Source organism: Amblyraja radiata, chromosome 4 (assembly GCF_010909765.2).
Source record: "Amblyraja radiata isolate CabotCenter1 chromosome 4, sAmbRad1.1.pri, whole genome shotgun sequence".
Classification (NCBI taxonomy): Eukaryota; Metazoa; Chordata; class Chondrichthyes; order Rajiformes; family Rajidae; genus Amblyraja; species Amblyraja radiata.
Window position 1 is genome coordinate 116028225 of NC_045959.1, and position 27855 is coordinate 116056079.

Here is a 27855-nt window from a genome sequence, read left to right on the forward strand (position 1 = left end):
GTAACAGGCCCTTCGGCCCAGCTTGCCCACACTGGCCAACAATGTCCCAGCTACACTAGTCCCACCTGCCCGCACTTGGTCCATATCCCTCCAAACCTGTCCTATCCATGCACCTGTCTAACTGTTCCTTAAATGCTGGGATAGTCCCAGCCTCAACTACCTCCTCTGGCAGCTTGTTCCATACACCCACCACCCTTTGTGTGAAAAAGTTACCCCTCAGATTCCTATGTTTAAGAAAGAACTGCAGACGCTGGAAACATCGAAGGTCGACAAAAATGCTGGAGAAACTCAGCGGGTGAGGCAGCATCAATGGAGCGAAGGAATGGGTGAGGTTTCGGGTCGAGACCCTTCTTCAGACTGAAACGTCACCTATTCCTTCGCTCCATAGATGCTGCCTCAACCACTGAGTTTCTCCAGCATTTTTGTCTACCTCAGGTTCCTATTAAATCTGAAGAGTGGTTTTGGCCCGAAACGTCGCCTATTTCCTTCGCACCATAGATGCTGCTGCACCCGCTGAGTTTCTCCAGCACTTTTGTCTACCTATTAAATCTTTCCCCCTTCAACTTGAACCTATGTCCTCTGATCCTCGATTCACCTACTCTGGGCAAGAGACTCTGGGCGTCTACCCGATCTATTCCTCTCATGTTTTTGTACACCTCTATAAGATAACCATATAATCATATAACCATATAACCATATAACAATTACAGCACGGAAACAGGCCATCTCGGCCCTACAAGTCCGTGCCGAACAACTTTTTTCCCTTAGTCCCACCTGCCTGCACTCATACCATAACCCTCCATTCCCTTCTCATCCATATGCCTATCCAATTTATTTTTAAATGATACCAACGAACCTGCCTCCACCACTTCCACTGGAAGCTCATTCCTCATTCAAGATCACCCCTCATCCTCCTGCGCTCCAAGGAATAGAGACCCAGCCTACTCAACCTCTCCCTTGCTGTGGATTCCGTTTACATCCTTAAAGACGTGCAGGTTTGCAGGTTACTTGGCTTCTATAAGTTGTCCCTGGTTGTGCAGGAAGTGGGAGAACGTGGAGCTGGTGTGAATGAGTGATCGCTGGTACGGCGGGGACTCGGTGGGCGGAAGGGGCCTGTTTCCGCGCTGTGTCTAAGTTAACGTCCCCGGTTGGTGTCTGATCCACAGCACTGTGTGGACATTGTCCACATCGCCGGCCGACGACCGTTTGGACAGAACGTGGTCAACATCTACGCCGACGGTTACCTGAGAAAGACCGCCCAGTTACGGTTCCCGTCCCTCAACGAGGTACGTTTCACCCACCAGATACAACTTGGCTACGTTTTCCTTCCGAACAAAAACTAACCAGATTAAAATTGTAGATAGACACAAAGAAGCCAGAGTAACTCAGCGGGTCAGGCAGCATCTCCGGAGAAAAGGAATAGGTGATGTTTCGGGTTGAGATCTGTCATCTGCTGAGAGAATGGAGCGGCTGGGCTTGTATACTCTGGAGTTTAAAAGGATGAGAGGGCATCTTATTGAAACATATAAAATTGTTAAGGGCTTGGACACGCTAGAGGCAGGAAACATGTTCCCGATGTTGGGGAGTCCAGAACCAGGGGCCACAGTTTAAGAATAAGGGGTGAGCCTTATAGAACGGAGACGAGGAAACATTTTTTCTCACAGAGAGTTGTGAGTCTGTGGAATTCTCTGCCTCAGAGGGCAGTGGAGGCTGGTTCTCTGGATACTTTCAAGAAAGAGTTAGATAGGGCTCTTAAAAATAGCGGAGTCAGGGGATATGGGGAGAAGGCAGGAACGGGGTACTGATTGGGAATGATCAGCCATGATCACATTAAATGGCGGTGCTGGCTCGAAGGGTTGAATGACCTACTCCTGCACCTGTTGTCTATTGTCTATTGTCTTGGATGGAGCTGTTCCCAAATCCCGGTAAAATGCTTTCTATGGCACTGTGTCTTCTTCTTGCGAATGAAACATGAACCCAAGGAATAGTTAGATCTCAAGCCGGGTGTTGAGCAGCCAGGTCGTTGTCTCTGTTGGGGTCAATGTCTGCTGGTTTAACGTTGTGTGTTCCCCCTCCCACAGTCGTTCATCTATTGCTGCATCGGCTCGGCTGGCCACAGGACCACCACCACCGTGGTGACATCGCCCAGCCCGACGGCGGAGGCACCCTTCGCCCAGCACCCCTCCTTCGGCCGCTCGCTCTCCTTCCCCGCCGCCCACCACCGGGACCCCGTCCTCATGCCCGCCATCGTCAACACCATCTCCGCGGGGTCCCAGGACACGGACTGGGGCTCGCCCACCTCCCTGCAGGGACAGCTGGGCTCCGTCTTTGTCTTCCACGACGCCCTGCAGCCCATCCACGTCAAGGCACTCTTCACTGGAGGTGAGTGGACGTCTCACGCATCAGTGCGATCTTCAATGGAGGTCGTTGACTTCCCTCAATTCAAGGTACTCTTCAATGGAGGTGTTCTTCCCACACAATAGACAATAGACAATAGGTGCAGGAGTAGGCCATTCGGCCCTTCGAGCCACCGGGGAAGGGGAGCGGGTTTTCTCCGAGATCTTCGGTTTCCTCCCACACTCCAAAGACATACAGGTTGGTTGGTCAATTGGCTTGGTAAATGTAAAAATTGGCCCTAGCGAGCGTAGCATAGTGTTAGTGTGCGGGGATCGCTGGTCGGCGCGGACCCATTGGGCCGAAGGGCCTGTTTCCGTGCTGTATCTCTAAACTAAACTAAACACACATCAAGGCACTCTTTACTGGAGGTAGTAGGCTTCCCACACGTCAGTGTGAACTTCACTGCTGGGGTAAAGAGCTGATTCTGCTGTTGTATTGTGGAGTCCCAAGGCATGAGGGAGGATGTGTAGTATGCAGGTGTGACCCAAATATATCTCGGTGTCCAACTATGAATTAGGTTCAGATTAGATGCACAAACTCTCTTGACCAGAGTAGGTGAATCGAGGACCAGAGGACATTGGTTTAAGGTGAAGGGGAAGAGATTTAATAAGAATCTGAGGGGTAGCTTTTTCACACAAAGGGTGGTGGGTGTATGGACAAGCTGCCAGAGGAGGTAGTTGAGGCTGGGACTATCACATCGTTTAACAGTTAGACACAAAATGCTGGAGTAACTCAGTGGGACAGGCAGCATCTCTGGAGAGAAGGAATGGGTGATGTTTCGGGTCGAGACCCTTCAGACTTAGAAACTTCAGATGCTTTACACCGAAGATAGATACAAAGAGCTGTAGCAACTCAGCGGGTCAGGCAGCATCTGTGGAGAACATGGATAGGTGACGTTTCACAGAGTGCTGGAGTAACTCAGCGGGTCAGGCAGCATCTGTGGAGAACATGGATAGGTGACGTTTCACAGAGTGCTGGAGTAACTCAGCGGGTCAGGCAGCATCTGTGGAGAACATGGATAGGTGACGTTTCACAGAGTGCTGGAGTAACTCAGCGGGTCAGGCAGCATCTGTGGAGAACATGGATAGGTGACGTTTCACAGAGTGCTGGAGTAACTCAGCGGGTCAGGCAGCATCTGTGGAGAACATGGATAGGTGACGTTTCACAGAGTGCTGGAGTAACTCAGTGGGTCAGGCAGCATCTGGGGAGGACATGGATAGGTGACGTTTCACAGAGTGCTGGAGTAACTCAGCGGGTCAGGCAGCATCTGTGGAGAACATGGAGAGGTGACGTTTCGGGTCATGTCTGAAGAAGGGGAAGAGGCAGAGTGCAGAATATAGTTCTCAGCATTGTAGCGCACCAGTTCCAGGGACAAAGTCCAACCTCTGGAGAGAAGGAATGGGTGACGTTTTGGGTCGAGACCCTTCTTCAGACTGGTTAGGGATAAGGGAAACGAGAGATATAGACGGTGACGTGGAGAGATAAAGAACAATGAATGAAAGAAATGCACAAAAATAACGATGATAAAAGAGACAGGCCATTGTTAGCTGAAAATGAGAAACTGGTGCGAATTGGGAAGGGGGGGGGGGGGGGATAGAGAGAGGAGGAATGCCGGGGCTACCAGTAAAGTCTGATTAAGGATAGTCCGAGGGTCTCCAATGAGGTAGATGGGAGGTCAGGACGTCTCTCAAATTGGTGATGGGATGGTTCAGTTACTCCACAGTTCTATTGGCTGGACCGTTGGGGACTCCCCCGCCGTTGTCATGGTGAACATAGTTAGGGCGGCACGGTGGCGCCGCGGTAGAGTCGCTGCCTCACAGCGCCAGAGATACAGGTTCAATCCTGACTCTGGGTGCTTGTCCGTGTGCGGAGTTTGCACGTTCTCCCCGTGACCTGCGTGGGTTTTCCTCCTGTTTTCCTCCCAAACTCCGAAGACGTGCGGAGGAAACCGGAGCACCCGGAGAAAACCCACGCAGGTCACGGGGAGAACAAGCAAACTCTGCACAGACAGCACCCGCAGTCGGGATCGAACCCGGCTCTTTCACGCCGCGAGGCAGCAACTCTACCGCTGCGCCACCGTGCCTCTGCATGGTTCTCCACCGCTATCTCTGGGACACAAGGATGAACTGATTCACACAGCACATACACAGGCCCTTCGGCCCAACTCATCCATGCTGACCAAGATGCCCCATCTAAGCTAGTTCCATCTGCCTGCGTTTGGCCCGTATCCCTCTGAACATTTGCAATCCATGTACCTGTTCAAATGTCTTTTCAATGGTGTTAGAGTCCCTGCCTCAACTACCTCCTCTGGCAGCTCGTTCCATACACCCTCTGTGTGGTAACGTTGCCCTTTAGGCTCCTATTAAATCTTTCCCCTTCTTACATTAAGGGGAGGCCATTTAAGACTGAGGTGAGGAAAAACGTTTTCACCCAGAGAGTTGTGAATTTGTGGAATTCCCTGCCACAGAGGGCAGTGGAGGCCAAATCACTGGATGGATTTAAGAGAGAGTTAGATAGAGCTCTAGGGGCTGGTGGAATCAAGGGATGCGGGGAGAAGGCAGGCATGGGTTATTGATTGGGGACGATCAGCCATGATCACAATGAATGGCAGTGCTGGCTCGAAGGGCCAAATGGCCTCCTCCTGCACCTATTGTCTACGTTTCTATGACACTATATCCTCTGGTTCTTGATTCCCCTGCTCTTGGACTTAAGGTCATAAAGAATAGGAGTAGAATTAGGCCATTCGGCCCATCAGGATTACTCCGACATTCAATCATGGCTGATTTATCACTCCCTCCTAACCCCATTCTCCTGCCTTCTCCCCATAACCCCTGACAACCGCGCTGATCAAGAATCAATCCATCTCTGCTTTAAAAATATCCATTGACTTGGCCTCCACAACCTTCTGTGGCAAAGAATCCCACAGATTCACCACCCTCTGACCATATAAATTTCTCCTCGTCTGCTTCCTAAGAGAACGTCCTTTAATACTGAGGCTGTGACCTCTCGTTCTAGACTCTCCCACTAGTGGAAACATCCTCTCCATATCCACGTCGTATCTACTCCCCTCATGATTTTTTACACCTCTATGAGCTCGTTCCGTACACCCACCACCCTTTGTGTAAAAAAAGTTACCCCTCAGGTTACAATTTAATATCCCCCCCCCCCCCCCCCACTTTAAACCTATGTCCCCTAGTTCTCGATTCCCCTCACCCTGAGCAAAGGACTCTGCGCATCTACCCGATCTATTCCCCTCATGATCTTATACACATCTGTAGCATCACCCCTCATCCTCCTGTGCTACAAGGAATAGAGACCTCAGGGCTCATCCTGCTTGCCGATTTTTTTCAGCGACTGTCGGCATCATTGACTGACCAATCAGGTAAACCAAAAAAGTCGTGGCGTGATGCGGCGTGATGACGTATTTACGTGTGGTGTTTCCTCGAATGTCGCAACATTGTTTTTGTCGCCGCTGGGTCTTGAAATGTTCAAAATCTTTTGGAAACCCTGATACGTCAGTCAATGACGCCGGCAATCGCGACGAAAAAATCAGCAAGTGGGAGAGGCTCTCTAGCCTGCTGAACCTCTCCCCATAGCTCAGTCCCTCGAGTCCTGGCCACATCCTCGTAAATCTTCTCCGAACCCCGTGCCAGCTGAATGATACATCAGTGAGCGCTGGATCTCAGCTGGAGTCCAGTTTGCTGAATTATCCCCTCACACCCACAGATGATGAGAAATGTTGAACCTACCTGTTTGATGACCCTTGGACTATCCTTGATCGGACCTTGTTGCCTTTACCTTGCACTAAACGTTATTCCCTTATCATGTATCTGTACACTGTAAATGGCTCGATTGTAATCATGTGTTGTCTTTCTGCGGACTGGATAGCACGCAACAAAAAGCTTTCCATTGTACCTCGGTACACGTGGCAATAAACTAAACTGAACTAAATAACTGAGTAAAGGGCCCGTCCCACGTGGGCGTCATTTGGGCCTCACGCAGGTGGCGCGCAGTGATTTTGTGAATCCCAGAATCCTGGGGCTCCGCAAGCGACTGGGCGTCACTGGTTATGTCACCACGCACGGTAGGTGCTTAATGCACGCCTTGCGCGCGCGTTGTGTGTCTTGGCGCGTAAATGATGTCACGTAAATGACGCGCAAATGACCCCCAAGTGGGACAGGCCCTTGACTGACTGACCGACCGACCGACTAACTAGTTAGCTAGCTAACTGACTCAGTCACTCGCTAACTAACTCACTCACTGACTAACAAACAAACAAACTAACTAACTAACTAATTAACCGCTATAACACAAGGATAAGTGCTCAGCCTCGTAATCCAAGCCAAATGCCAAAGTAATACCTAAGTTACTTCTACACTTATCCTACAGAACAATGTCCACATTCAGTAATAAACTATCTTCCCCTGTAAAGGGCCTGTCCCACGGCATCATTGACTGACGTATCAGGGTCGGCGAAAGATTTTGAACATTTCAAAATCCAGCGGTGACAAAAAAATGTTGTAACACTTGAGGAAACGCCGCGCGTCGATACGTCATCACGCCGCACCACGGCACGACTTTTTCGATAACATGATACGTCAGTCAATTATGCCGGCAGTCGCCGAAAAAACCCGGCAAGTGGGACAGGCCCTTTAATGGCTGGATCGTAATCGTGTACGGTCTTTCTGCTGACTGGCTTGCACACAGCAAAAACCTTTCACTGAACCTGCGGCAATAAACTAAACTGAAACTTCAAGACTAAAAACAAAACTAACTCACCTTGTGTTTGTGTTTCGTCCTTAGGTCCAAACAACCTGTTGCCCTTTAAGCCGGACAGTGAACTCTCCGATCTGAGCAGCAAATTACTCCTATACTACTCCCCCAAGGTGAGCTGTTCATTGAGTTTGCTCTCAAACCATGACCGAAACATAACTACATATCTTTCCCTCATCATGAAAGATAGACAAATAAAAGCTGGAGTAACTCAGCGGATCAGATAACATCTCTGGAAAAAGGAATAGATGACGTTTCGGGTCGAGACCCTCCTTCAGACTCTGACCCGAAACATCACCCATTCCTTTTCCCCAGAGATTGAATTGAATTTCCTTTATTGTCATTCAAACAATAGTTTGAACGGAATTGCAGTCATGACAGAAAATAAAGCAACAAAACGCACAATTAACACAATTTAACACAAATGTCTGAAGAAGGGTTTCGACCCGAAACGTTGCCTATTTCCTTCGCTCCATAGATGCTGCCTCACCCACTGAGTTTCCCCAGCATTTTTGTCTACCTTCGATTTTCCAGCATCTGCAGTTCCTTCTTAAACATTAACACAAACATCCGTCACAGTGAATCTCCAGGCACCTCCTCACTGCGGTGGAAGGCACAAAGTCTTATCTCTTCCTTGCTTGTTCTCCCGCTGCGTCGAGGCGATCGAGGCTCTCGATGTTGATGCTGCCTGACCCGCTGAGTCACTCCATCTTTGGTTTAAACCAGCATCTGCAGTTCCTGCACATTCTCTTATCATGTATCTGTACACTGCGAATGGCCCGTGAATGTAATCATGTATTGTCTTTCCGCTGACTGGATAGCGCGCAACAAAAGCTTTTCGCTATACCTCGGTACACGTGACAATAAACTAAACTAAACTGAAAAGAAATAGTCGTTCCAAAGGAATGGTGAAACAGGAGATGGTTGAAAACTAAATATGTTCATAATGAATGAATGAATGAATGAATGAATGAATGAATGAATGAATGAATAAGTTTATTGGCCAAGTATTCACATACAAGGAATTTGCCTTGGTGCTCCGCCCGCAAGTGACAACATAACATACAGTGGCAGCTAGGAATGACACACAAAAAATTAAACATTAATAATAAATAATAAAAACATTATCGACTATAAGTAGATAAATTCACAAGTTATAGGAGTAGAATTAGGCCATTCGGCCCATCAAGTCCACTCCACCATTCAATCATGGCTGATCTCTGCCTCCCATTCTCCTGCCTTCACCCCATAACCCTTGACACCCGTTCTAATCATGAATGTTTCTATCTCAGCCTTAAAAATATCCACTGACTTGGCCTCCACAGCCCTCTGTGGCAATGAGTTCCACCCTCTGACTACAGAAGCTAAATGGACATTTCCCTATTTCTGAAGAAGGGTCTCGACCTGAAACGTCACCCATTCCTTCTCTCCAGAGATGCTGCCCGTCCCGCTGAGTTACTCCAGCATTCTGTGTGTATCTACAATTAATGACTGTTGCTTTGCCTTTAGGCCTGCAGAAATCACATTTGCTTGGACCTATCTTCGAATCATTCGTATGATGGGAGACTGACGGGGCACAACACCATCAACTGGGATATTAAGGTGGGTATAAACCTCATGGTCATGGAGTCATACAGCGTGGAAACAGGCCCTTTCGGCCCAATATACATCAATGATTTGGATGAAGGGATTCAAAGTAACATTAGCAAATTTGCAGATGATACAAAGCTGGGTGGCAGTGTGATTTGTGAGGAGGATGCTATGAGAATGCAGGGTGACATGGATAGTTTGGGTGAGTGGGCAGATGCATGGCAGATGCAGTTTAATGAGGATACATTTGAGTCCAGAACCAGGGGCCACAGTTTAAGAATAAGGAGTAAGCCATTTAGAACGGAAATGAGGAAACACTTTTTCTTACAGAGAGTTGTGAGTCTGTGAAATTCTCTGCCTCAGGTGGAGGCCGGTTCTCTGGATACTTTCAAGAGAGAGCTAGGCAGGGCTCTTAAAGATAGCAGAGTCAGTGGATATGGGGAGTAGGCAGGAACAGGGTACTGATTGGGGATGATCAGCCATGATCACATTGAATGGCGGTGCTGGCTCGAAGGGCCAAATGGCCTACTCCTGCACCTATTGTCTATGTTTTTATGTTTCCATGTCTCTCATTTGACTGTAAATCTGCTCTTATCACTGTGTGCCTCGTTGACACCTTCCCCTAGCTAATGATGATCTATTCTACATGTTCCTTTGATCTATTCACATCTCCTTTGATGTCTCGTTTTCACGCCTTGCCCTTCCTCATCTCAGTGTCTCCCTCTCCCCGACTCGCGGGTCTCGACCCGAAACGTCACCTGTTCCTTCTCTCCAGAGATGCTGCCAGAGTTACCCCAGCGGTCTGTGTCTATCTTGGTCGAACACAGTTCCTCACATTGGCGCATCCCATCAAGTCAACGCACAGTGGCACAGCGGGTAGAGCGGGTGTGTCAACCGCGCTCCCGTTCCATCCACTCGTCACCGGCCTCCAGTCCAAAAAAAGCAAACTACCACCATCACCTTCCTTCCATGAAGCCAATTCTCCATCCATTCAGCTGCCCCTCCCTAGATCCCATACGTTCCAACCTTCCAGAGCAGACTGCCATGCGGAACCTTATCAAAGACCCTGCTGAATGGCCTGATCCTGCACCTATTGTCAATTGTCTAACTTGCCCGTGATGGCCAAAATGTTTCATCAAGGGCGGCACGGTGGCGCAGCGGTGGAGTTGCTGCCGCACAGCGCCAGAGACCCGGGATCGATCCCAACTACGGGTGCTGTCTGTGCGGAGTTTGTACGTTCTCCCCGTTATTGCGTGGGATTTCACCGGGTGCTCTGGTTTCCTCCCACACTCCAAAGACATACAGGTTTGCAGGTTAATTGGTTTCGGTATAAATGTAAATTGTCCCTAGCGTGTGTAGGATAGTGTTAACGTGCGGCGATCGCTGGTCGGCGCGGACTCGGAGGGTCGTTTCCGCGCTGTTTCTTGAAACTAAACTCAACTACGCTCGTCCCACTTGCCCGTGTTTGGCCCATTTCCCTCCAAACCATGTTCAAACGTCTTTTAAATGGTGTTACAGTGCAGGTCCACCACCGACTTGCTGGAAACTGGTGGTCTGACCCCGCCCTTTAAAGTAAGCATGCAGGTACAGCAGGCAGTGAAGAAAGTGAATGGCATGTTGGCCTTTATAACAAGAGCAGTTGAGCATAGGAGCAAAGAGGTCCTTCTGCAGTTGTACAGGGTCCTAGTGAGACCACACCTGGAGCATTGTGTGCAGTTTTGGTCCCCTAATTTGAGGAAGGACGTTCTTGCTATTGAGGAAGTGCAGCGTAGGTTCACCAGGTTAATTCCTCGGATGGTGAGAGAATGGAGCGGCTGGGCTTGTATACTCTGGAATTTAGAAGGATGAGAGGGCATCTTATTGAAACATATAAAATTATTAAGGGATTGGACACGCTAGAGGCAGGAAACATGTTCCCAATGTTGGGGGAGTCCAGAACCAGGGGCCACAGTTTAAGAATAAGGAGATGGGAAAAAACTTTTTCACCCACAGAGTTGTGAGTCTGGAATTCTCTCCCTCTGAAGGCAGTGGAGGCCAATTCTCTGGATGCTTTCAAGAGAGTTTGATAGAGCTCTTAAAGATAGCGGAGTCAGGGGATATGGGGAGAAGGCAGGTACAGGGTACTGATTGTAGATGATCAGCCATAATCACATTGAATGGCGGTGCTGGCTCGAAGGGCCGAATGGCCTACTCCTGTATCTATTGTCTATTGTCTATTTTCCGTGGATTGTCACCTTGTCGTGGTGGAGAAGATTGTGTGGTCCTGAGATCCTGAGAGCGATGCTGTCTGGAGTTACGCTCCTGGTAGGGCCACCCATGGCGGTAAGGTCGAGGGGGAGGTCTCTGACAAAGAGCAATCCAACCAAGACCTCAACGGTGGAACAGGCGGAGGACGATGGCTGACCTTAGTGGAGCGTCACAACGGCTGGGAAGGCGGATGAAGGCTGCAGCAGAAAAGGGTCTCTGGTCGTCTTGGACTCCATGCCACTGGATCCTGACCCAGATCTGTCAAGGACCGTGGGGTGGCTGTCTGTGCACCAGTCTCCCCACGTTAAACAAAGTCACGTACAGGCATCCTCCAACCCTGGAGACACCCATGGTCAGCCATGACCGAAGGGGGCCTAAAATGAATTGTCTATTCGTTATGACATTGTGACTATTTGTCTGCATTGGGTTTGCAAGTGAAGACTTTCACTGTGACTTGTACCAATGAAGTATTCATTCATGCATTCATTCGTTCACTTGCCTCTAATGGGGGTTTTTCCTGGTTGGTTGTGCAGGATGTGATCAGCTGTGTTGGAGGAATGGGGGCTTTCCTCCCCCTCCTGGAGCAACTGGCATCCAACAGCGAGGAGCTGCAGGAGAACCAGGAGACAACGGACCTGGTGGGACCTGAGCTGACATCTTCTCAGAACATCCAGAGCATGGTGCTGTCTTTGGGACGGTCCTCGGGTAAGTCCACTGTCGCTGCCGTCATCTCACACTCACCAACTCTGCTTCAGAAGGAACTGCAGGTGCAACTAGTTAGCTAGCTAACTGACTCACTCACTCGCTAACTAACTCACTGACTAACCAATCAACCAACCAACCAACTAATTAACTCGCTAACTAAGTAATCAACTAACTAACTAACTAACTAACTAACTAACTAACTAACTAACTAACTAACTAACTAACTAACTAACTAACTAACTAACTAACTAACTAACTAACTAACTGATTAGCTAAACCAACTAGCTAAATAACTAGCTAATGAACTAGCTAACCAACCAACAAATTAGCTAACTAATTAACTAACTCGCTAACTAACTAACCAACTAACTAACTAGCTAACTAACCAACCAACTAAATAACGAACTAGTTAATGAACTCACTAGCTAACTAACCAGATAACTAGCTAACTAACCAACTAACTAACTAACTAACTAACTAATTAACTAACTAACTAACTAACTAACTAACTGATTAGCTAAACCAACTAGCTAAATAACTAGCTAATGAACTAGCTAACCAACCAACAAACTAGCTAACTAATTAACTAACTCGCTAACTAACTAACCAACTAACTAACTAGCTAACCAACCAACCAACTAAATAACGAACTAGTTAATGAACTCACTAGCTAACTAACCAGATAACTAGCTAACTAGCTAACTAACTAACTAACTAACTAACTAACTAACTAACTAACTAACTAACTAACTAACTAACTAACTAACTAACTAACTAACTAACTAACTAACTAACTATCTAACTAACTAAACCAACTAGCTAACCAGCTAACGAACTAACTAACTAATTAACTAACTAACTAACTAACTAACCAACCAACTAGCTATTAACCATCCAACTAACTAACTAGCCAACTAACTAGCCAACTAACTTGCTAACTAGCAAACTAACTAACTAACTAACTAACTAACTAACTAACTAACTAACTAACTAACTAACTAACTAACTAACTAACTAACTAACTAACTAACTAACCGCTAAACACCAGGATAAGTGCTCAGCCAAGTGAACCAAGCCGAATGCCAAAGTAATATCTAAACTACCTCTACACTTATCCTATAGAACAATAAGTCCATATTCAGTAATAAACTATCTGCCCCAGGGAGGGAGAAAGTAAACATAAGCAGGAAAATAAGTTGCCGTTGAAGTTTTCAGTTTTGGGTTTACACCGAAGATAGACACTAAATGCTCGAGTAACTCAACGGGACAGACAGCATCTCCGGAGAGAAGGAATGGGTGACGTTTTAGGTCGAGACCCTTCTTCAGTCCATTCTCGACCCCATTCTGGATGGGGTTAGGAGGAAGAAGTAGATCAGCCATGATCGAATGGCGGAGTAGACTTGATGGACCGAATGGCCTAAATCTACTCCTATCACTTATGACCTTATATCTCTCGACTCCCTCTACCCAGAGTCTCAGTCTGAAGAAGGGTCTCGATCCGAAACGACACCCAATCCTTCTCGCCAGAGTTGCTGCCTGTCCCGCTGAGTTACTCCAGCTTTTTGTGTCTATCTTCACCAGCTCTGCAATGGATCAGTGCGCTACAATGCTGAGAACTATATTCTGCACTCTGTATCTTCCCCTTTGCTCTACCTATTGTACTGGAGTTTGACTGTTCAGTTCAGTTGTATTGTCACGTGTACAGAGGTACAGTGAAAAGCTTTTGTTACGCGCTAACCAGTCAGCGGAAAGACAATACATGATTACAATACGTGATTCTTTCCACCCCCACATCAGTCTGAAGAAGGGTCTCGACCCGAAACGTCACCTATTCCTTCGCTCCATAGATGCTGCCTCACCCGCTGAGTATCTCCAGCATTTTTGTCTACCTTCGATTTTTCCAGCATCTGCAGTTCCTTCTTCAAGATTCAAGATTCAAGATTATTTAATGACCACACAGTCAAGCTGGTGGAATTCATATTCAGTACAGGATTTTACACAATAAGCTGATTCCAGTCATGCAGACATACAGTTTCTGGTACAGAAGAACACAGTAAGCAGAACATAACATAACATAAAACACAGACAACATACAGTATACAATATATGCACGAGGTGGCTTTGTGATATTATCATAGAGTGTTCAGAGTTCGAATTGCATATGGGTAGAAACTGTTTTTGAATCGTGATGTTTTGGCAGGCAGTGAGCTGAAGCGCCTCCCTGAGGGCAGCAGGTGGAAGATGTGGTGAGCTGGGTGGGAGGGCTCAGAAATGATTTTCTTCACCCTTGACACGGACCGTTTGAGATTGAGTGATTCTATTGATGGGAGGGGGGTGCTGATGATTTTGGATGCTTTGTTGACAATGCGCTGTAGTTATTTACGGGAGTGAGTGTCCAAACTGCTGTACCAAACTGTTATTGATGAAGTGAGCGTGCTTTGGATGATGGCTGTGTGAAATCGGATTAGGAGATGTTTCCTCACTCTTAAACATGAATACAATCGATCCATTTACGGTGTACAGATACACGATAAGGGATTAGGGCAGAATGTTTAGAGATACATGATAAGGGAATAACGCTTGTATTTATGTGTGGTATTATGTGATCTGATCGGATAGCATGCAGAACAAAGCTTTTCACTATACCTCGGTACACATGGTGACTGTAAAGCCCCTGTCCCACTGTACGAGGTAATTCACGAGTTCTCCCGAGTTTTCCCCCGATTCGAACTCGGAGAATGTCCGTAGCGGGTCCGTAGGAGTCCGTGGATGTCTCGTAGCGGCTCGTAATGCTAACGTAGGTAGGTATAAAAAGGAACCATTTTTTTAATCTCGTGGACATTTTTTTACTGGTGGACATTTTTTTGCAAGGATGAAAAAACGTCAGGAGTTTACCGGATTTCCCAAGTGCCGACCGTTTGCATTACGAGCCGCTACGGGACATCCACGAACTCCTACGGACATTCTCCGAGTTCGAATCAGGGGAAAACGCGGGAGAACTCGACAATTACCTCGTACAGTGGGACAGGGGCTTAAATTGAACACCACACAACACTAACCATAATACTACTCATGAAAGTAATCAAATCCAACTCAATGGGCCCCTTCTCTGAGGAAGGATGTGCTGATGCTGGGGAGGGTCCAGAGGAGGTTTACTCATAATCATAATAATCATAATCATACATTATTAGCCAAGTATGTTTTGCAATATGCAAGGAATTTGATTTGCCGTACAGTCGTATCAATAAAAAGCAACAGAACGCACAAGATACATTTTAACATAAACATCCACCACAGTGACTCCTCCACATTCCTCACTGTGATGGAAGGCGAAAAAAAAGTTCAATCTCTCCATTCTTTGTTCTCCCGCGATCGGGGGCCTCGAGCCCTTCCGTTAACGGGACCATCTTACTCCTGTAGATCCGGTACGAGAATGATTCCAGGAATGAGTGGGTTAACATATGATGAGCGTTTGACGGCACTGGGCCTGTACTCGCTGGAGATTAGAAGGATGAGGGGGACACCTCATTGAAACTTACCGAACAGTGAAAGGCCTAAAGGGCCTGTCCCACTTTCACGACCTAATTCACGGCCTCTGCCGAGTTTGCCCTTGACTCGTACCCGCAGCATGGTCGCCACGAGGTCGTAGGTTGGTCGTAGGTAGGTCGTATCAGGCCGTGATGCTAGTCGTAGGTACTCGTGGAATCAAGTAGGTCGGGGCGTTTTTTCTAGCCTGATGAGAAATGTCCACGAGTAAAAAAGGTTGTGAATTAGGTCATGAAAGTGGGACAGGCTCTTAAGATAGTGGGTGTGGAGGGGATGTTTCCAGTCAGCAGCAAGACAAAACACTCAGAAAGTAATCAATTGATTACAAGCGATCCGTTTACACATCTTAGTTAAAGTAAGAAATGTCGCTGTAGGAGTGTGGAGCGATTGTAATGCGTGATTGTAGATCTGCTTCTGTGGCCGGCACACGGATAGTCGCCTGGGCCGGACGCCATCTTGGATGCTGTTCCTTCTCTCCACAGATGCTGCCTGAACAGCTGAGTTACTCCAGTTTTTTGTGTCTGATTTGTGGCGGGTTTTAGAGTTGGTCCACGAGTCTTCTTCATGCTGATGTTCTTGTGATTGCTTGACAGAGAGTAAATTGGAGAGAAATAGCGTGTCTGCTTTCCTGCTCCTGATTAAGAACTTCATCCAACATCATCCCATGAACCAGGAGAGTCTGATCCAGTGCAACGGGCCAGCCATCATGGGCGCTCTACTCCAGAAGGTAAACACTTGCTCTGGAGACCTTTACTGCCTTGCACCTCCGGGCAATCATGTCCATGCAGTCAGCATGTCATGATCAGCAGACTCTTGCATCTCCATGTGTGACTACTCCCTGCCCCTACACCCACTCTCTCCCTCTCCCCCACCCCCACTCTCTCCCTCTCCCCCACCCCCCACCCTCCCCCCCAACGCTCATCGACCGCGTGGCCCCACGTTGCCGCTGAGGCTCTCATCGCCACCGAGGCTCCCATCAACGCCACCGCCAGGCTCCTTCGGTCAGACAGGCCTCGCCGCCCAGCTTCACCGCAGTCCCCTGCGAGGTCTATGGGGTGAGTCGGGCCTACCTGGGTGCCTTCCGGCCTTCGGTCGTCGCTCTGGTCATCGGCGGCGCAGTTGTTCGGCGGGTGGGTCGAGCCTTCCCGGGACACTCCCCCCACCCTTCCCTTCCTCTCCCCTCACCCTCTGTCTCTCTCACTCTCCATCTTCAACTCTTCCCTCCCCTCTGTCCCGCTGAGTAACTCCTGCATTTATGTGTCCATCTTCGGTGTAAACCAGCACCTGCAGTTCCTTCCTACACAATGGAAGTGAAGTGGGTTTGTGCGATGGTCTGGGCTGCGTCCACAATTCGCTGTGGGTTGGGCCGAAGGGCCTCTCTCGTGCGACGAGAGGGAACTGTATTAATGTGCAGGAAGGCACTGCAGATGCTGATTCAGCCTGAAGAAGGGTCTCGACCAGAAACGTCACCCGCTGAGTTACTCCAGCGTTTTTGCCTCTGTCTTCGGGAACGGTATTGACGGCTGGGCTTTTCTTTGGCGCAGGTCCCGCGGCAGAAGTTGGACATGAACGTGCTGATGGCCTGTCAGCTCCTGCTGGAGCAGGTCGCCAGCGAGGGCAACAATCTTCTGCTCCACTACCTCCACCAGTACCTGCTCTTCGATTTCCGCATCTGGAGCCACAGCGACTTTGCCGTGCGATTAGGTAGGGCCTTGCGCCTCATTTGTTCTCTCCCCCCCGCCCCTCATGGCAATCCCCCCCATCCAAAGCATCTAGAGAACCGGACTCCACCGCCCTCTGAGGCAGAGAATTCCACAGACTCACCACTCTCTGTAAGAAAAAGTGTTTCCTCGTCTCCGTTCTAAATGGCTTACCCCTTATTCTTAAACTGTGGCCCCTGGTTCTGGACTCCCCCCAACATTGGGAACATATTTCCTGCCTCTCTCGTGTCCAAACCCTTAATAATCTTATGTTTCAATAAAGTACCCTCTCATCCTTCTAAACTCAGAATACAAACAGACCCTTCGGCCCACCGAGTCCGTGCCGACCAGCGATCACCCACACACTAGGACCATCCTACACACACTAGGGACAATTTACAATTATACCAAGGCCAATTAGCCTACAAACCTGCACGTCTTTGGGTTGTGGGAGGAAACCGGAGATCGCTGGAGAAAACCCACGCAGGTCCCATGCAGAAAATACATACTCCGTACAGACAGCACTTGTGGTCGGTATTGAACCTGGGTCTCCGGCGCTGTGAGGCAGCAGCTTTACCCGCTGCGCCACCATGCAACACAGCCGTAGAGATGTGCAGCAGGGATACAGGCCCTTCGGCCCATCTTGTTCCTGCTGTCCAAGTTGATTCTACTGCCTGCATTTGGCCCACAGCCCACTGAACCCTTCTATATATCTGCCCACATGTGAATGTTTGAAACTGAACATGCTGCATGTTTCATTGTTGATTCCCCCCTTCACTCTGAGAGCATAAACCCTCAAGGTTAATCCATGGGCTGTGTAGTCTGTCATTATTACCCATTCTTTTGCCAAGCCTCGAGACCCAGGCTTATCGGCTTTTTACATTGAGCTTCAGGCAGCACAGTGGTGCAGCGGGTCGAACCGTTGCCTCACAACGCCAGAGACCCAAGTTCGATCCTCACCTCTGTCTGTGTGGAGTTTGCACGTTCTCCCCCGTGACCGCGTGGGGTTTTCTCCGGCTGCTCCGGTTTCCTCCCACATCCCGGGTTTGCAGGTTAATTTGCCCACTGTAACTTGCCCCCTGGGTGTGTGCAGGGAGTGGATGTGAAAATGGGATCACATCGAACCAGTGTGAGCGGCGATCGCTGGTCGGTGTGGACTGGGTGGGGGCGAAGGATCTATTTCCAGGCTGTAAACTAAACCAAAACCCAGCCTTCCCAATAGTGCTAAATTCATCAGGGCATAAGTGATAGGAGCAGAATTAGGCCATTCGGCCCATCAAGTCTACTCCGCCATTCAATCATGGCAGATCTTTCTCTCCCTCCTAACCCCATTCTCCTGCCTTCTCCCCATAACCCCTGACACCCGCACTAATCAACAATCTATCAGTCTCTGCCTTCAATGTCCAGCCCTGATCATTTGAGGTTAACACGGTATGGAGTGCGAGAGTGAACAATCTGACTGTCTTTACGTTCACAGGACACATACAGTACTTGTCCACCATCACTAAAGACCACAAACAGCGTACCCGAAAGAAATACGGAGTGCAATTCCTCCTGGACTCGATCCGGACACATTATGGGTGAGTGGAAAGATTCAACACTAGTTTGTGGTTTAGTTTAGAGATACAGCGCGGAAACAGGCCCTCCGCGCCCGACCAGCGATCCCCGCACACTAACACTACCCTACACACACTGGGGCCCATTTACATTTACACCAAGCCAATTAACCTACAAACCTGCACGTCTTTAGTGTGTGGGAGGAAGCTGAAGATCTCGGAGAAAACCCGCGCAGGTCACGGGGAGAATGTACAAACTCCGCACAGACAGCGCCCGCAGTTGGGTTCGAACCCGGGTCTCGGGTGCTGTACGTGCAGTAGGCAGCAACTCTACCGCTGCGCCACCGTGACTGCCTATTGGGTACTTAATTCTCACATGTACCTGGAAACACTGACGTTCTTTTTTTTCAAACACAAACTCTTTTTCTCACAGAGAGTGGTGAGTCTGTGGAATTCTCTGCCTCAGGTGGAGGTGGAGGCCGTTCTCTGGATACTTTCAAGAGAGAGCTAGATAGGGCTCAGGGTGTCAGGGGATAGGAGTCAGGGGATACGGGGAGAAGGCAGGAACGGGGTACTGATTGGGGATGATCAGCCATGATCACATTGAATGGTGGTGCTGGCTCGAAGGGCCGAATGGCCTACTCCTGCACCTATTGTCTATTGCCGCACATAAACACAATCCTACTTAGGTTTGGGGGGGGGGGGGGGGGGAGTCGCACAATGGCACAGAGAGTTTAGTCGCTGCCTCACAGCGCCAGAGACCCGGGTTCGATCCCGACTACGGGTGCTGTCTGTACGGAGTTTGTACGTTCTCCCCGTGACCTGCGTGGGTTTTCATGAGATCATAAGCTCATAAGTGATTGGAGCAGAATTAGGCCATTCGGCCCATCAAGTCTACTCTGCCATTCAATCATGGCTGATCTATCTCTCCCGCCTAACCCCATTCTCCTGCCTTCTCCCCGTAACCCCCTGATACCCGGGTTTCTCCGGTTGCTCCGGTTTCCTCCCACATCCCAGTTTTGTAGATTAATTGTTGTAAGCAGGTTGTTAGGTTGATAGCGTTGTTGTACAGAGTGATCTTGTGGTAGGCAGGACGGGATGAGCATCTCTTAGCGTCATGTTCGACTTAGACATTTAGTCTTAGTTCAGTTTAGAGATACAGCTCGGAAACAGGCCCTTCGGCCCTTCGAGTCCACGCTGACCATCGATCACCCGTTCACACTAGTTCTATGTTAACCCACTCCCTACACACACTGAGGGGCCGATTAACCTGTAGACCCGCACGTCTTTGGGATGTGGGAGGAAACCGGAGCACCCGGAGGAAATCCACGCGGTCACAGGGAGAACGTGCAAACTCCACACAGACAGCGCCTGAGTCCGTAGGGAGTGGAAGGGAAAGAGGGATAACATGGGACTAGTGTGATAGACACAAAAAGCAGGAGTAACTCAGCGGGACAGGCAGCAACTCTGGAGAGAAGGAATGGGTGACGTTTCGGGTTGAAACCCTTCTACAGACCTGAAGACTGAAGAAGTGTCTCGAACCGAAACATCACCCATTCCTTCTCTCCAGAGATGCTGCCTGTCCTGCTGAATTACTCATTGGTCGGCGTGGACTCGGTGGGCTGAAGGGCCTGTTCTATGCTGTACAGTTCGATGCTCGATAGACAGACAATAGACCATAGGTGCAGGAGTAGGCCATTCGGCCCTTCGAGCCAGCACCGCCATTCAATGTGATCATGGCTGATCATCCACAATCAGTATCCCGTTCCTGCCTTCTCCCCATATCCCCTGACTCTGCTATCTTTAAGAGCCCTATCTAGCTCTCTCTTGAAAGCATCCAGAGAACCTGCCTCCACCGCCCTCTGAGGCAGAGAATTCCACACTCACAACTCTCTGGGTGATAAAGTGTTTCCTCATCTCCGTTCTAAATGGCTTACCCCTTATTTTTAAACTGCGGCCCCTGGTTCTGGACTCCCCCAACATCGGGAACATGTTTCCTGCCTCTAGCGTATCCAAACCCTTAATAATCTTATATGTTTCAATAAGATCCCCTCTCATTCTTCTAAACTCCAGTGTATCCAAGCCCAGCCGCTCCATTCTATCAGCATATGACAGTCCCGCCATCCCGGGAATTAACCTTGTAAACCTACGCTGCACTCCCTCTCTCTCGATGAATGAGCATGGATGAAGGATGGGGCAGTTTAGCGATCTCTTTAACGCCGGCTCCTTGTTTTCCCCAGGGCACAGAAGGATCGTCAGGTCACGGCCGAGATTAAAACGGTGCAGCTCTCCATCTTCAACCTGCTGAAGGATTTCATCTCCAAGACAGTTTCAGCCGAGGAGCTGCACAGCATTGTTTCCTACATGGCGGCAGTCAACGATGAGGACCAGGTGAGAGGGGGTGGAGGCGGCTTCTGCTCACGAGGCATCCCACACGTTTGCTGCCCTTCATGGAGCCAAAGCAACAGCTGAACCCAGCTTCTGTGGGGGACAATGGGGACCCAGTGTGGGGGGACCGCTGTGGGGGAGGAGGAGCCGGCAGGCTTTGTAACTGTCAGCACCGTAGGTGTCCGCTCATTGGATACATTGGGTAAACAAGCAAGAATCTCACAAGTGGCAATAAAGTCATCCTATTCCTATTCCCCTCTGTTTAGTTTCATGTAGTGTAGTGTAGTGTCATGTAGTTTAGTATAGTTTAGTTTAGAGATACAGCACGGAAACAGGCCCTTCGGCCCACCGAGTCCACGCAGACCAGCGATCCCCGCACATTAACACTGTCCTACACACACTATGGACAACTTATATTCGCACCAAGTCAATTAACCTACAAACCTGTACATCTTTGGAGTGTGGGAGGAAGCTAAAGATCACTGAATGAATGAATGAATGAATGAATAAGTTTATTGGCCAAGTATTTACATACAAGGAATTTGCCTTGGTGCTCTGCCCACAAGTGACAGTTAGGAATGACACATAAAACATTAAACATTAATAATAAAACATTATCGATCACGGGGAGAACATACAAACTCCGTACAGACAGCACCCGTAGTCAGGATCGAACCCGGGAATCTGACGCTGTGAGGCAGCGACTGTACCACTGCGCCACTGTGCAGCCCTTTAGGCTTCTGAACGGCCCTTCCATAAGCTAGGGTATTGTCCGATTCACCTCTACCCCATTGCGGACATTGGACTTTGTCTGTGGAACTGGTGTGCTACAATGCTGAGAACTATATTCTGCACCCTGTATCTTCCCCTTTGCTCTACCAATAGCGTACTGGGGATCTCAAATGTTTGGGCCCAGAACCACAATGTTCCCAAGGGTAAGACCACTAACACAGAGCTAGTCCAACATGTCCTTTCTATTAGGATCTCAAATGGTCGTGGCATGGTTATTAAGCTGGAACGAGTGCAGAGAAGATTTACGAGTATGTTGCCGGGACTCGAGGGCCTGAGATATAGGGAGAGGTTGTGCACTCTTGGACTTTATGAATAGTGAAAGGCCTGGATAGAGTGGATGCGGAGAGGATGGATCCACCAGTGGGAGAGTCTAGGAGCAGAGGACACAGCCTCAGAATTAAAGGGTGCAGCTCTAGGAAGGAGATGAGGCGGAATTGCTTTTGTCAGAGGATGGTGAATCTGTGAAATTCATTGCCACGGACAACTGTGGTGTCCAAGTTAATGGATATTTTTTAAGTTGGGGATTAAATAAATTTTTTATTAGTACGGGTGTTAGAGGTTATAGGGAGAAGGCAGGAGAATGGGGTTTGGAGGGAGAGATATATCAGCCATGATTGAATGGCGCAGTAGACATAAGGTCAGATGTGATAGGGGCAGAATTAAGACATTCGGCCCATCAAGGCTACCCCATCATTCCTGGGACCATTGTTGTAAACTTCCTTTGGACCCTCTCGAGAGCCAGCACATCCTTCATAGAAACATAGAAATATAGAAAATAGGTACAGGAGGAGGCCATTCGGCCCTTTGAGCCAGCACCGCCATTCATTGTGATCATGGCTGATCGTCCCCAATCAATAACCCTTCCTCAGATACGGGGCCAAAGGTTGCTCACAATTATTCATTATTATTAATGTTCAATGTTTTATGTGTCATTGCTAACTGTCACTGTATATGTCATGATGTCACTTGCGGGCGGAGCACCAAGGCAAATTCCTTCTATGTGAATACTCGGCTAATAAACCTATTCGTTCAATGCCGATGGTCCAGGTGGCCTAATTCTGCTCCTATCGTTTATGAACATGAACTTATCATAAAGTCATAAGGTTATAAGTGATAGGAGCAGAATTAGGCCATTCAGCCCATCAAGTCTACTCCGCCATTCAGTCATGTCTGATCTATCTCTGCCTCCTAACCTTCTCCCCATTAACCTCCGACCCCCGCACTAAGCCGCATTTGTCTTGCAGCTCTGTGGTATTCTGGACGTGCTGCTCAGCCTATTGAAGGGAGGTCAGTCTCGGGACCAGCTCTACGCCTTGCTCTTTGACCCTGGCTACGTGGAAGTCTTCTACTCCCTGATCCTGCAGAAGAAGTACTCGGACGAAGTCCGGGAGAAAGTCTTCAGGGTGAGTTGCTGCTGAACAAAACGTGCATCAAATGTTGACGTTGGAAGAAAGGGGTTGCGGGACATAAGTTAGATGTCACCTTTCAAGAAGGGACGGCACGGTGGAGCAGCGGTAGAGTTGCTGACTTACGGCACCAGAGACCCCGAGGCAGAGGCTCTACCACTCTGCTACTCCAATTCTTTGAATTGTCCCCGGCATGTAGGATAGTATGTGGGATTATTGGTATGTGCGGTCTCGGTGGGCCAAAGGGCCCGTTTCCATGCTGTATCTCTAAACTACACTAAATTAACTATATTATGCATTCTGTATCATCCTCATCACCCTACCTATTGTACTAGCTTAGATGGGGCATAATGGTCAGCATGAACAAATTGGGCCGAAGGGCCTGTTGGCCAGCTTCCTGATCCTATGACTGCTCCAAAGCAGCTTGGATTTAATTACAGATGGTAGAACAGTCTTGAAGGGCAGAGTGGCCTTATCACTATCACGTGCTGATTAATGCACATGGGCAGGATTATTAGGGGCGGCACGGTGGTGCAGCGGTAGAGTTGCTGCCTTACCAACCTAGAAACCCAGATCTTGACTACAGGTGCGTTCTCCCCGTGATCTGCATGGGTTTTCTCTGAGATCTTCGGTTTCCGTCCCACACTCCAAAGACGTACAGGTTTGTATGTTAATTGGCATCGGTAAAATTGTAAATTGGCCCTAGTGTTTAGGCCAGACCCAGCCAAACTCTACCAAACTCTACCAAACCCAACCAAACACAACCAAACACAACCAAACACAACCCAACCCAACCCAACAAAACCCAACCAAACCCAACCAAACCCAGCCAAACCCAGCCAAACCCAACCAAACCCAACCAAACCCAACCAAACCCAGCCAAACCCAGCCAAACCCAGCCAAACCCAGCCAAACCCAGCCAAACCCAGCCAAACCCAACCAAACCCAACCAAACCCAACCAAACCCAACCAAACTCAACCAAACTCAACCAAACCCAACCAAACCCAGCCAAACCCAACCAAACCCAGCCAAACCCAACCAAACTCAACCAAACTCAACCAAACTCACCTAAATCCAGCCAAACCCAACCAAACTGAGCCAAACTCAGCCAATCTCAGCGAAACAGCCGAACTAAGCCAATCTCAGCTAAACCCAGCCAAACTCAGCCAAACCAACCAATCCCAGCCAAACTCAGCCAAACTCAGCCAATCTCAGCTAAACCCAGCCAAACTCAGCCAAACCAACCAATCCCAACCAAACCCAGCCAATCTCAGCTAAACTCAGCCAAACCCAAGCAAACGTCTTGACAGAGGTGCAAGCCGATCTGAGTTCCACTGGTAGGAAACGTCTGATGCTGATTTTTATTTTGCTCTGGCCAGCTGATGTACAAGATGCTGAAGTACGAGAAAATTAACGAGCGAAGCAAACTGCGGCTGAAACTGAAGGATATCGGCTACCTGGGTCTGACCTCGTTCCTGAACGATTTCCCCGCCTCAGTCTCCCTCATTCGATGCCTCTCCGAGCAAGTGCTGTGTTCTGGTAAGTAACGTCATGGATTAGCAGTCATCGTGCTGCTTCAGCCCTGAGCACAGGTTTACGAGACTGATCCCAGGAATGAATAGGTTAACATACTGTATGATGAGCTTTTGTCGGCACTGGGACACTACTTGCTGTTAGGTTAGAAGGATGAGGGGGACCCTCATTGAGACTTGCCGAATAGTGAAAGGCCTGGATAGAGTGGATGTGGAGAGGATGTTTCCACTGGTGGGAGAGTCCAGGACCAGAGGTCACAGCCTCAGAATTAAAGGACGTTCCTTTAGGAAGGAGATGAGGAGGAATTTCTTTAGTCAGAGGGTGGCGAATCTTTGGAATTCATTGCCACAGAAGGCTGTGGAGGCCAAGTCAGTGGATCGCCGTACACTAACACTCCTACACACACAAGGGACAATTTATAATTATACCAAGCTAATTAACATACAAATCTTTACGTCTTTGGAGTGTGGGTGGAAACTGGAGCTCATGGAGGAAACCCACGCAGGTCACGGGGAGAACAAACAAACTCCGTACAGACAGCACCCGTAGTCGAAACTGGGTCTCTGAGGCAACGGCTCCACTAGCTGGCTGTGCCAACGTGACACTGTGTATTAACTACATTACTAAAACCACTAGCCAATGTGTTTACAATGCGGGCAGGCAAGCAGCAATGAGAAGGCAAAAATGTGTAGGAAGGAACTGCAGATGCTGGTTTAATCCGAAGATAGACACAAAAAGCTGGAGTAACTCAGCGGGACAGGCAGCATCTCTGGGGAGGGCCTTGACCCGAAACGTCACCCATTCCTTCTCTCCAGAGATGTTGCCTGTCCCGCTGAGTTACTCCAGCATTTTGTGTCTAAGCAGTAATGGGATCATTAGTGTTCACTGAAGGATCTAACAGAGAAGGCACTTTATCACACTTTAATTGGAGGTCATGTTGCAGTTGTACAAGACGTTGGTGAAACTGCATTTAGAGTATTGCGTTCAGTTCTGGGCACCATGTTATAGGAAAGATGTTGTCAAGCTTGAAAGGGTTCAGGAAAGATTTACGAGGATGTTGCCAGGACTAGAGGGTCTGAGCTATCGGGAGAGGTTGAGCAAGCTGGGACTATTCCTTGGAGCTCAGGAGGATGAGGGGGAGATCTTATAAAGGTGTACAAAATCATGAGAGGAATAGATCGGGTAGATGCACACAGTCTCTTGCCCAGAGTAGGGGAATCGAGAAACAGAGGACATAGGTTCAAGGTGAAGGGGAAAAGATTTAATAGGAATCTGAGGGGTAACTTTTTCACACAATGGGTGGTGGGTGTATGGAACAAGCTGCCAGAGGAGGTAGTTGAAGCTGGGACTATCCCAACGTTTGAGAAACAGTTGGACTGGAACATGGATAGGACAGGTTTGGTGGGATATGGACCAAACGCGGGCAGGTGGGACTAGTGTAGCTGGGACGTTGTTGGCCGGTGTGGGCAAGTTGGGCAGAAGGGCCTGTTTCCACACTGTGTCACTCTATGACTGTGTGATCTCATCCAAAGCAGTCAGGAGAGCCAAGAGTCAAGAGTGTCTTATTGCCATACGTCCCGAAACACTCTTACTTGCAGGGGCACAACAGCTTTGCAAATACAGTGCGCAATAGATCATATAATAAAATAACTAATTAAAGTTCAATTAAAAAATGTTTTCGTGCAAAACTAAAGAGAGAATCGCAGAGATTTGTGGACTCAGCCCAGACCGTCACACAAACCAACCTCCCTTCCATTGACTCCATCTACACCTCACGCTGCCTCGGCAAGGCCAGCAGCATCATCAAGGACCAGTCGCACCCTGGCCACTCCCTCTTCTCCCCTCTCCCATCGGGCAAGATGTACAGGTGTGAAAACACACACCTCCAGATTCAGGGACAGTTTCTTCCCAGCTGTTATCAGGCAACTGAATCATCCTACCACAACCAGAGAGCGGTCCTGAACTACTATCTACCTCATTGGAGACCCATAGACTCTCTTTAATCGGACTTTACTGGCTTTACCTTGCACTAAACGTTATTCCCTTATCATGTATCTGGGGGTCAAGGAAAGAGTGTTCACGTTGCAGCCCTGTTTCCACCAATCTTTGCACCACCACACACAAGAAGCAACAAGACAGACACCATTGTATGCAGATGCCGAGGAGTGTGTTCAGCTGTGGCTGAACAACTTCTAATCTCGTGTGTGGAGTCGATCAGAAGATCAATGTATCTACACACTGTGAACGGCTCGATAGGAATTGTTTATTGTCTTTCCGCTGACTGGACAGCATGCAACATAGGTCTTCACTGTGTACCTCGGTACATGTGACAATAAACTAGAGTGAAACTGGTGCCTTCAGTGGTGGGGAGGTCAGTCGCCGTGGTGAACTGTGATGGCCATCTCCACCTCTGCTTCATGTTGCTTTTGTTTGTTTATGTTTAGACCCTGTCCCAAACTACAAAGACTTGGTTGCCGTGGTCTACCTGTCCCACAGAGCGGAGCTGACCGTACGTCTGGATGTGTGTCGGAAGGCAAGTGAAACAACAAACTCTACACGGCCAGTCCCAAAGTATGGAGTATAAAAGTTGGCCAGGCTGGGTCTCTATTCCCTGGAGCGCAGGAGGATGAGGGGTGATCTAATAGGGGTGTATATAATCACGAGAGGATTAGATTCGTTTATTAGTTTAGTTTAGAGATACAGCGCGGAAACAGGCCCTTCGGCCCACCGGGTCCGCGCCGACCAGCCATCCCCACGCATTGACACTATCCTACACACACTGGGGACAATTTTTACATTTACCAAGTCAATTAACCTACAAACCTGCACGTCTTTGGAGTGTGGGAGGAAACCGAAGATCTCGGAGAAAACCCACGCAGGTCACGGGGAGAACGTACAAACTCCCCATACGGACAAGCACCCGTAGTCGGGATCGAACCCGGGTCTCCGGCGCTATAAGGCAGTAACTCTACCGCTGCACCACCATGACCACCCAGATCAGGCAGATGCACAGTTATTCTTGCCCAGAGTAGGGGAATCACACCCGATAACACACGTTCACACAAAAAGATAGCAAGACCTTTGCACGTGGCGCTGCTGGGAGACGTAAACACCAGCGACACTTCTGGGCAACATGTCTTAGGAAAGATGTTGTCAAGCTGGAATGGATGCAGAGAAGATTTATGAGGATGTTGCCAGGACTAGAGGGTGTGAGCTACAGG

The 27855-nt window shown here is 48.8% G+C and overlaps 1 protein-coding gene across 1 annotated transcript in view; it reads left to right on the forward strand.

Moving 5' to 3' along the window:
• nbeal2 (neurobeachin like 2) overlaps window positions 1-27855 on the forward strand; it is a 177768-nt gene that overhangs the window by 72548 nt on the left and 77365 nt on the right. Inside the window, exons 15-26 of the mRNA XM_033020421.1 lie at window positions 1167-1286; window positions 2082-2382; window positions 7201-7283; window positions 8680-8772; window positions 11541-11712; window positions 15852-15985; window positions 16803-16962; window positions 18436-18538; window positions 20755-20905; window positions 22939-23097; window positions 24481-24640; window positions 27079-27167. Of these exons, the coding sequence (XP_032876312.1) occupies window positions 1167-1286; window positions 2082-2382; window positions 7201-7283; window positions 8680-8772; window positions 11541-11712; window positions 15852-15985; window positions 16803-16962; window positions 18436-18538; window positions 20755-20905; window positions 22939-23097; window positions 24481-24640; window positions 27079-27167 (1725 nt within the window). The remainder of the gene's footprint in view (window positions 1-1166; window positions 1287-2081; window positions 2383-7200; window positions 7284-8679; window positions 8773-11540; window positions 11713-15851; window positions 15986-16802; window positions 16963-18435; window positions 18539-20754; window positions 20906-22938; window positions 23098-24480; window positions 24641-27078; window positions 27168-27855) is intronic.